Consider the following 10,734-nt stretch of genomic DNA (forward strand, 5'->3'; position numbering starts at 1 on the left):
GCATCCAGCACGCGATTGCGCCGTGAGATCATACCGGCACGAGGACCGCAACGCGCAGAGTTGCTGACGGCGACGACGGTCATCGCCGCGCCGTGGGATCATACTGGGAATATCCTGGTGCTTGGAGCCATCGGGGGAAAGTTGCTAGACGTCGAGGGGACGTCGCGTCCCAATGTTCACCGCGTGGAAGCAGCGTGCGGCGAGTACATTAAGGCCGGAATCCATAAACGTTACTCGAGTTTCAAGATGAACTTAAGTTAGTTCTCAAGACTGCGAACGTTTTATAAACATTACTTGAGACCAATTTTCAAGATGGAACTTAAGCTACAGCTCACTCAAAAAAATATTATCTTTAAAATATTATCTTTATTATTAGATAAAAGTTAATGCTTAAGTCACATCTCAAAGCCTTCCAAGGCCGTCTTACTCAAGTCTACTAAATCGATGACTTAAGATTGAAATAAAAGGTTATGTTATACTTACCTTATAGCATCCGCAAGCGGTAGTTGTTCTGGCAAATTGACGTCCACGCAAGCGAGATTCTTCGGCATCTTGGTAAGTTTATTAAATATCTACCCGAAATGAAAAATGAACGTTAGTAATTATGTTTCTTTAGATAATAATACATTAATTTTCTTTTTTCCAGATTGACTGCAGTTTTACATTGGTAACACGAGGGAAGTGTCTTTGCATTCCTTTCGACAAATTTGTGATACTCACCTTATATCAGCTTCCGCAAGCAGTAGCTGTTTTGGCAAATTGACGTCCACGCGAGAGAGATTCTTCGGCATCTTGGTAAGTTTATTAAATCTACCTGAAATAAAAAACGCATGAATAGAAAATAAACTTAAGTAATTATGTTTCTTGTTACATAGATATATAAGGACAGCATGATAGAATGCGGCATACTGGACGTATTCAACATTAATTTAAGAGATGATTCGTCTTCAGACGAAGATAATAATATTAATATTATTAGACAAAAACGGTACGTGCGGGATGCAATAAACCCATTTACAAATTATCGTGAACATGAATTCCATATGAGGTATAGATTTTCTAAGCATGCTGTAATGTACGGACTATTACCATTAGTCTAAAATACTTTAATAAAAACAGATAACCGAGGTCTTCCAATTGAACCAGTTCTTCAGTTGTTGATAACTTTAAGATTTTATGCCACCGCTAGTTTCCAAGTACGCCAAATTTATTTTTTATTTTACATTATGTTTAATTTCAAATAGAAGATATTAATAATTTTTTTACTTTATGATTTAGAAAGTAAATGGAGATTTAATGACTTTACCGCAATCTACTATCAGTAGAATAGTATTTAGAGTTACAGCTATTTTGGCAACATATCTAAATACCTATGTTACATTTCCTACGAACGAAAGGACTGTACAGGAAAATCGTAGATTATTTACAGAAATGGGATACGGACACGGAGGGATTGGACTTCCTGGTATTGAAGGAGCAATTGATTGTACTCATATAAGATTACTTGGCTGTAATTTGCGAGGACTTGGTGAGACATATCGTAACAGAAAGGGATATTTTTCTTTAAATGTCCAAGTTCGTTTCTATATGAAATAAAAGAATGATGTATTTAAGTATATGTATTTATTTTTAATTCTAATATATTTTTTCTTAAGGCTATTGTAGGACCTCAAATAAAATTCTTAGATCTTGTTCCCGAATGGCCAGGAAGCCAACATGATAGTAGAATTTTACAAAATTCTCAGGTTTTTATGCGATTCCAACAACACGAGCTAACATGAATGTTAATTGGAGACGCTGGTTATCCTGCTCTTACATTTCTTTTAACTTTATTTAGAAATCCTCGAAACAAAGAAGAACAAAGGTAAGGTAAACAGAATGTAATAAATTTTAAGATTTTTTATTGTTTACGATTTTTTTTATTTACTGTCGACATTAATGTATAATAAATGTAAAATATATATTTGATACTAAAAACTTTTTACAGGTATAATGAAATTCATTCGCGAACCCGGATGGTTGTTGAAAGAACATTTGGAGTATGAAAAAGACGTTTTCCTTACTTATCGAGAGGATTGTCTTTAAAAATAATTACATGTACGGGAGTGATTTCGGCTTGTGCAGTTTTGCACAATTTATCATTGAATTTTAAAAATATTCTCCCAGAAGAGCCAGAAACAGAAGGAATAAATGATAATGAACATCTTCAAAACGAACCTCATTGGCAACCTGGAGATGGGTTCATAGTTAGACAGAATGTAGTGCAAAATTTATTTAATTAACGTAAGTTTTAAGTTATATATATAGTTATATATTTGGTTAACAATTTATTAAAATGTTATATTTATTATATTTTTTTCTTTTCAAAGAGCATTATTAAAATTATCATCTAAAGTAACATCGTTTACTGTAATATTGTTAATAAAAAACATAAAAGTATTTCAAAATACTTTATTTTAGTAATTATACTGTAATTATAATGTAATTATACATTTTATTTATAAAATAATAATCTTTGTTTCTTTTTATATATAATATACTTAACATTTACTTATTTTTAAACGAAAATAATAAATTCTTTGTACTTTTATAAACTTTTCTTATCATTAACATTTCTTTAAATAAATACAATAAATTTTTTCTATTTTTTTTATCGTATCCTTAACATTTAGTCATCAGAAGTATAGTAATCTTCTCCCCTGAAATTTGAAAAAAGATTTAAAATATAAAATTATTTATTTTGTTAATTAATAAAGTAATTTATAGTTACATTTCCTTCTGAGCACGAAACTTTGCTAACTTTAATTTTTGCTGCAGCTCTTTCTTTTCTAAGATTAACTTTTCTGCTACGCAATCATTAATAAATTTTTCTTTTTCTTTTATTATTTTATTAATTGCTATTTCATGTTTAATTTTTATATTTGCTAACTCCATTTCTTTTTCGCATATTAAAGATATTCTTTCACATTTTTATTTGTTATTGTTACAACTACTTATGTTTGTAGAAGTAAGTTAGCATGTAAAGCGGGCTGACGTATTTGTTACGTCCTCGGACTCCACATCTCCTTTTTTCCGACACGCGTTCAATAAATTAGATAAAAAAGAGTAAACCGTGACTATTTGGTGACGAGAGAGAACTTCCAAGCTTTCAGAAGAAATAATTTACACTCTGAAATTCTTATCGCCGGATGCTTAAATGAAACTTAGAACAATCACAGCATAGATACCAACGGGAAATATAAACAGAAGACTCTTTAAAGAATATTAGAAGGAACCTAAAACAATTTGGAATCGAAATCAAATATCTGGCGATAAGTGAAGCACTTGAGACCGCGACTACGAAACGTAAGTAAAGAGGGTGAAAGCTCCACAGTCATAAGAATATGACACGCGACCGGATCCCATAAACAAACGCGACCCGGTGATAACGAAAGGGGGGTCCTTAGGAATTTTTCCTCGACTATTAATGACAATATTCTGGAAGGTTGGAAGGGGAAGCCATGCGGGCGGAGTTTCGTACAACCGAGTTTTTTCTCTCGAGCCAATAGATATCGGGAACTCCTCACCACTAATTAAAAAAGCTAAGGATGAAAACTAGAGCTTAAGAAAATCAGAGAAGGGATAAGATCGGAGTAACCAATAATTAAGAAAAAGGAAAAGTGGAGGGACATGGCCGCCAAATCAGAGCACTGACTTTTCCAAAAATGGAAATCCGGCGCTAGCCCACCCCTTTTCCGAGGTTATTAAACCGCGTGTTTCTGCGGGACTCGCTCTCATTCAGTCTCTGAATTTTTCCACGATAATATCATTGTACTGTGTGTGACTTGTGACCCTCTGCTGAGCCGATCTTAATAAAGAAGTTGCAAGGGACTCGTCCAAGAGCAACCGAAGACATCGAAAAGTAAGTCTCATTATTTCATTTAACCTCATTACTCTCTCCCCCTTTTTAAATGATTCCACTAAAATTCTAAAGTTCTAAAATTCTTATTCTTGAAAAATGAATGACGTGGGTTTTGCCAGGGTGCCGTTTGCGCTTACCGAAGTAGGTATCTCTCTAGTATCCTTTGGATTCTCCCTTGATTCGGTTCGGTTAATGGGTCTCCTCCTGTCAGAGGTTACGATATGCTGCCAGTAAATGGTGACTATCTAAACCTTAGCTCGAGTGATGGCCTATCCGGACAGAGGTACCGGGAGAAGTTTCGAAGCGATCTATTGAGAGATCCGGAAGGAGGAATGCGGCGTGTTGCCCTGACATATTTCCCGCTTTAATCATTTTATTAAAATCAAACTCAAATTGATACCTTTTAGTGGAATCAAGAAATCTTCGATCCATCAAGAAAAGCCGCGCCCGAAGAAATCGCAAAATACGCGAGTTGCGAGAACTGGTTCAAAGCTTCTTTGTCCAGTTCTTATTCGCGGCAGCGCCAAGGGAGGTCACACCGGAACCTCCGAAACTCAGAACTGAGCGTTCATGGTCTCCTCCGCCTTCCGTCCCTCCCAACTCGCCAATTAGCCACGAAGATTTAGAAACGGAAGAGAATACTCCGGGGCGAACACCATCGCCGTCGCGTCCGAGATCGACCTCGCCCCCTCAACCTGAGCCGGAGCTGTTCCGCCCCACTACTCCCTCCTATACTCCGGACGTTTCTTTGAACTCGTCCGGACCTTCTCCTGGAGTTGCTCCTCAGGCATGCTCTTCTCCCGTCCGGTCACCGACTCCTTACCCTGGGGAACCCGAGGAGGTCGACTCTTTTGCTGAAGATGAGACCATCTCTTGGCATGAGCCTGACAGCCCGGAACGTTCCCCTTCCCCCGTCCCGAGCGTAGAGTTCGTGGAGGAGCAAGAGGAACAGAGAGAAGTCGTAGATCCTCTCCTCGAACTCCTCCGGAGCACCTGCACTCCGTGGACGGATCCCGTCCCCGAAAGGGCCTATACAATAGGCCCTGATTCCTTTGATCCCGAGGAGATCAGGAGGGAAGCCAGGAGGGCGACTCCTGACCATAATATCCTCATTTACTATCCCGGAGTAGAACATCCCTTCCTGGCTCCGATCAGGTTGATCGACAGGGTATTCCCGAGGTCGACGGCTCGGATAACAGAAATCATAGAAATAAATCTAGAATAATGTTCACCAATCGTTATTATTATTGTTAGTTTTTTTATTATTTTATTCGTAATTCATTTTCTTTCATTCTTTTTTTTTATTTTTAAAAAATGTTTAAATTATATCTTTTATTAAGCCCTCTTCCTCTTTCTTTTTACCTCATAATCTCTTTAAATTCATTTAATCTATTTTTCTATTCAAAATTTGTATTCTAATTAAGATTAAAATTACGCATTTCATTACTGGAATTTCTGAATCAGTTATTTATTTTTAACCCTGGTATCCTTGTTGCGAAAACCACCTCTGGTTCTATCCCAGGGAATAAGAATTAAATTTCTTTCCCTAAAAAGAACAAATATTACGCACTAGTTCCTCCACTCAACCGACTCGAACCCATTCCTAGTGCGTTTACGCGTGGCCCTCTAAATACGCGCCACGCAAGGATCGGCTGTTACGTCGCTCTCCAAGCCATTTCCTCCTCTTTACCTACTCTCGTGCCTTTTTCCTAAGCATCCGAGTAACGGTGAATGAACCCATTCAAAATTCCCAACCTCTGACGTAACATATTTATGCGCGAGAGAATGTTTTGAGAATAAGAGACAATTGGTAAGCGACTCGACAGGTTTTTGTTATTGGCCGGCGCGAAGCGCGCCGAGACGAGAGAACGCAGTTATCGAGTAGCAACCGAGCAAGCAGCACGACGATTGAGTTTAATAAAGTATTTTATATCTGCATTATTGGTCTTGAGAACTATAAACCTTACATCTCAAAAGTGGGATAATCTGAAAAAAAACACGCACGTGCTACGATCGGCTATGGGAACCCCACAAGGACGACGACGTGATCGAGACAACGGCGGAAGTCGATCTCGAAAGAAAGATCGACGTCGTAATAACCACAAGAGAAGCCATGAGAGTGAGAATAGCGATGGGACAACGAGAGGACGTCGTCATCGACGAGATCAACGTGAGGGGCGCAGTCGAGGTTATGAGGAACCCTACGACGGTGATGAGTATCGTAACCGACGACGAGAGCGAGGGCGCAGTGAGGGGCGCCGTCAAAGAGACGAACGTAGTTCGAGACGACAAGGAAGCAGCGATAGCGGTGCAGGCGGCAGTCGAGAACGAGGACGCAGCAAGAGGCGCAGTCGAAGCAGCGGGCATGGTACGAGTCGTCGGGGAAGCCACGAAGGCAGGGAGAGTCGTCGTCGAGAGCGAGGTCGCGGTGTAAGGCACCGCCAAGTCCAGGTCGGGAAACGGAACGACGGGAAAATTGCGGACGTGGTACGAGCTCTCTCCGAGGCGGCGAACAACGCGGGAGTCTACAACCAGGATATGAAGAGTCGTCGGGTGCTGATGAATATGCAAGGCGAAATAACTTAAGCGGCGAAAACAATTCGCGAGTTTTTTTTACCGAACTAGTAGCGGCGTTAAAGCAAAACCGTCTAGAGGGAAATAAATTTCCCATGATAGGTAACGTTGTGTCAGAATTCGACCAGATGAACAAAAGCCAGACAATCCACAACTGGTTAAATAAAGTTGACAAGTGCGCAAAATTATATAGGTGGAATAATGAACAGATAATACATTATGCCATGCCGAAGCTCGTAGGTGTTGCCAAAACGTGGTATCAATCGCTGCCAACGGTGTCATATTTGTGGGCACAGTGGAAAGAAAAATTAATAGTCATTTCCGAGCAGTGATGATTACGTGGAAATATTGAGTGAAATGTTGGCTAAACGAACACGTTATGACAAGTCATTAGAAATTTACTTTTATGAAAAAATTAATTTGTTACACCGGTTGGAAATAAAAGGAAAACGAGCGGTGGATTGTTTGGTACACGGGGTAGAAGATCGTTCGGTGCGATTAAGCGCTAAGGCGGCAAAATGCGAGGAGCCTGAACAAGTTTTAAAATTTTTCCAATCGGTTAAACAGAGACTGCGCGAATTTGATAAAAACAGGAATGCATCGCATAAGATAAATGAACCCGTAATAAGTAATGAAAATACGAGCTCGACGAATAGTAGTGTCGGGATAAAAAAACCATCGATGGCATCGCAGGTGATTTGTTACAATTGTAATGAACAAGGCCACTATAGTTTTAAATGCACTAAGAAAATTATAAAATGTACAGTATGTAACAAGTTAGGACATTTGACCATAAATTGCTCGAAATTGCCCTCCGATGTCAAGAACGCTGACGTTAAAGAAAAAGCAGTAATGTTAGTTAAAATGGGAAATATGAGCAACAATAAATATAAGCTAAATGTGGAAATAAATGGTCAACCGATGGTAGGATACGTGGACCTCGGCAGCGAGTGTACATTGTTAAGGGGGTATTCTAGTGTAGAATTTTAAAAAAATCAAAAATTTTTTTTTGATATTTCGAAAGTGTAGACATTCAAGAATATGCCATTAAAAGGATTTTTCAAAATTCCTATTATTTAATAAGTTATAGCTGTTTTTGTGACATTGCATCGGTTCCGGTCTTATTTGCATTAGTGAACAAAAGACGGTAAGCGTTCCCGGATCGTTACGGATTAATAACTCTCTTAAAATCTTTATTGTATAGTATTTCTCTGAAATTTATATTTAATTGAAAGCCATAGAAACGAGTTTTGCTGAAATATTCTCCTTTTAGTTTTATTTTAAGTTAGTTTTGAGCTAACCTTCGTACTGAGTGGACGTGCTAAACCTTGACAACGTGTTCAAAATTTTTCAAGTGAAAATTATTTCGTAAATTGTGAATTGTGAATTTATTTATAGTGTCATGGATAAGAAATTTTCAAAATTTAGTTCTTTACGGCCATGCAGATCAAAAAAGAGAAAATTTTCCGGTAATCAATTTACTGCAGAAACAGAAACCAGTTTCATTAGTGCATCTGCAGCAAAATTAAAACATTCGCAGGATGAGGAAGTTATTATTAATAACAATTACGGTTATTGTATTTTAGAATTTTTTTCTGTTTTTACCACGCTTTCAACATTGATCTTGTGTTCAACATGTAAGAAAGAAATAAAATTTAGTCGTGCAGCTGCTCGTGGATTAGGGTTCAAAATTGCTTTACAATGTGAGTGTGAGTTAGTAAGATATATTCAATCATCGCCCTTTATAAATGTTCCGGCAAATTCTAGGTTCGTAGGAATGAGGTGAATGAGTTGGAAAAGGATGATTTACTTTTAATGCGTTCTCGAAAATTATGCACTTTATTTTTAAATTGTTGAATACAAATTTCACAAACGCGAGCCACGCGAATTTGAAGCAAGCGCGAAACGCGTAAGTGAAGATGCAAGCACACAATTGCTTTTAAAATATAGTTAAAATCGTTACGATAAAATTGCATGAAGTGTCTTCGAGCAAGACTCAGGGGATACTGACGCTACTAGCAGATCGACGACAAGTGCTTAGCACAAGTTCTTTGTTTTAGCGAGGACGCAATCCCGGGGTTTCCGGCGATCTTAGAATCCGCAGGATCGTCTTGCGTTGCTAGCCGGATATTATAGTTTCTAATTTCACGATTGTTCGTGACGTTAGCCAGAAAATGGCACTGCGTATTTGCAGATCGTTATCAAGACACAATACGTGCTTAATCTTTGTCTGATGAAACAAAGAAAGGGCTAGCAGTAAGCGCGATTTATTTAAAGTGCGTATTGAGTGACGCGACGGCGCCGGGAAGGCTAGGAATTCGTCTCCGTTAATCATTAATTATTTAAAACTTATACAATAAATAAAGCATTCGAAGTAAATCGTAGAATTGTAGCAGCTATGAGATTGCTAGGAGTTGGAAGAGAAGGTATAAACATATTTTGTAGTATAATGGACATTTGTCAAGGCTTGACCATTGGTACATATTACAGTTGCCTTGACAATTTATATACGGCCGCTTCAGCGGTTTACGATCTAGTTATTTCAAAAGCCGTAAGAGAAGAAAAGGAATTAATAGAAGAGTCTGATCCTCACGCTAATCCTAATCATTTGACTGTTTCAGGCGATGGCACGTGGAAAAAACGAGGCTTTAATTCTCTCTTTGGTGTTACTACGCTCGTCGGCAAGTACAGTAAAAAAGTTGTTGATACGGTGGTAAAATCAAGTTTTTGTCAAGGGTGTAATCTATGGAAACACAAAAAAAATAATGACATCGAAGCTTATCAAGATTAGTACGAAGAGCATGAAAAAGTCTGTACTATAAATCATAAAGGAAGCGCCGGAAAAATGAAGGTTGACGCGGTTATTGAAATGTTTGGGGGGTCACAAATCAAGCATAATGCCAAATATGTCCGATATATCGGAGATGGTGATTCAAAAGCTTTCAAAGGCATTCTTGATATAAACCCCTACGATGATAACCCGATAGTAGAAAAAAAGGAGTGTGTTGGGCATGTTCAAAAACGCATGGGTTCACGGTTACGTAAAGCAAAAAAAGAGAATAAAGGTATTGGTGGCAGAGGCGCTGGTAAACTCACTGATAAGCTAATCAATGAATTATCTTTATATTATGGTTTGGCCATTCGTCGCAATCCAAATTCTGTTGAAGACATGAAGAGAGATGTGTGGGCAACTTATTATCATAAAATTTCAATCAACGAAAATCTTCAACACATGAATTGTTCGCCTAGTTGGTGCAAGTATCTAAAGGCAATAGAAGACGGCACTATTGATGAATTTGACCACGAAAATCCTTCTCTAAGTGACAACGTTTTACGAGTAATAAAACCAATCTACGAAAGTTTATCAGCTGATAGTTTATTGGAACGATGTTTGGGTTCTGAAACCCAAAATAATAACGAATCTTTAAACTCGTTAATATGGACGTTCGCTCCAAAGCACATTCACGCTGGACCAAAAACAGTTGAAATTGCCACTTTCTTCGCAGTTAGTATTTTTAATGAAGGTTTTATACCCATATTAAAAATGTTAGAAGTTATGGGAATCACGATTGACCCAGATGCTAATGCTTTTGTAGCGCGACGAAACGATGCGCGTATCGAGCGCTCGGAATTCCGGACTTCAGAGGTTTCAAAAGAGGGTAGAACTGCTCGTCTTCACCAGAGAACATCAGAAAATGAGGATTTTGAAGTACAGGAAGGTTTCCTATATGAAGCAGGTATTGCCGATTAAGAATATATAAGGATTCTGTACCATTATATAAAGAAAATTGCCGAAAACTTGTCTCAAAACTTCGAACGCGTTTTTCTAGAAACTACTTTTTTTGAGCTGGTGGTAACAATATCTCGAGTTCTAATTAACCGATTTACTTCAAATTTGGAGAAGATGTTTTTTATACATCCCTTTCTAACTTGGACCTTGCCCAAAGCTATAACTTTTTATTTTGTATTTTTAAAAAATTCGAAATTGTTAAAAAAAAAAAAAAAAAAAAAATTTTTTTTTCAAACAGCCGCTATTTTATAAAAAATTTTTTTTTTTACTTGTTCAAGAGTCATGTGATAGCGACATCTATAATAATGAAAAATCCGTCTGTTTTTTATTTTTTAGATTACCAGAAGGGTTGAAATCATTTACGCCAAGGCACCCTTTTTTTTTTAGACCCCCCACTTAGTTCATAATTTTGTGAATTTTAATTTTTTTTTTTTGGTTAATTTTTTTATGTAATAATAAAACATCAATA

The 10,734-nt window shown here is 37.7% G+C and overlaps 1 protein-coding gene and 2 pseudogenes across 1 annotated transcript; all 3 read left to right on the plus strand.

The window, feature by feature from the left end:
• Window positions 1-465: 465 nt before the first annotated feature.
• LOC139110661 (putative nuclease HARBI1) lies at window positions 466-2,539 on the plus strand (annotated as a pseudogene).
• A 3,487-nt stretch (window positions 2,540-6,026) lies between these two features.
• On the plus strand, window positions 6,027-7,465 carry LOC139110546 (uncharacterized). Its single transcript, XM_070670378.1, has one exon. It carries the CDS (start codon window positions 6,833-6,835, stop codon window positions 7,463-7,465), a length of 633 nt encoding a protein of 210 aa, XP_070526479.1. The 5' UTR covers window positions 6,027-6,832.
• Window positions 7,466-7,877: 412 nt separating this feature from the next.
• On the plus strand, window positions 7,878-10,329 carry LOC139110608 (uncharacterized; annotated as a pseudogene).
• Window positions 10,330-10,734: the final 405 nt, after the last annotated feature.

The sequence above is a fragment of the Cardiocondyla obscurior genome, linkage group LG21 (genome assembly GCF_019399895.1).
Source record: "Cardiocondyla obscurior isolate alpha-2009 linkage group LG21, Cobs3.1, whole genome shotgun sequence".
Taxonomy (NCBI): domain Eukaryota; kingdom Metazoa; phylum Arthropoda; class Insecta; order Hymenoptera; family Formicidae; genus Cardiocondyla; species Cardiocondyla obscurior.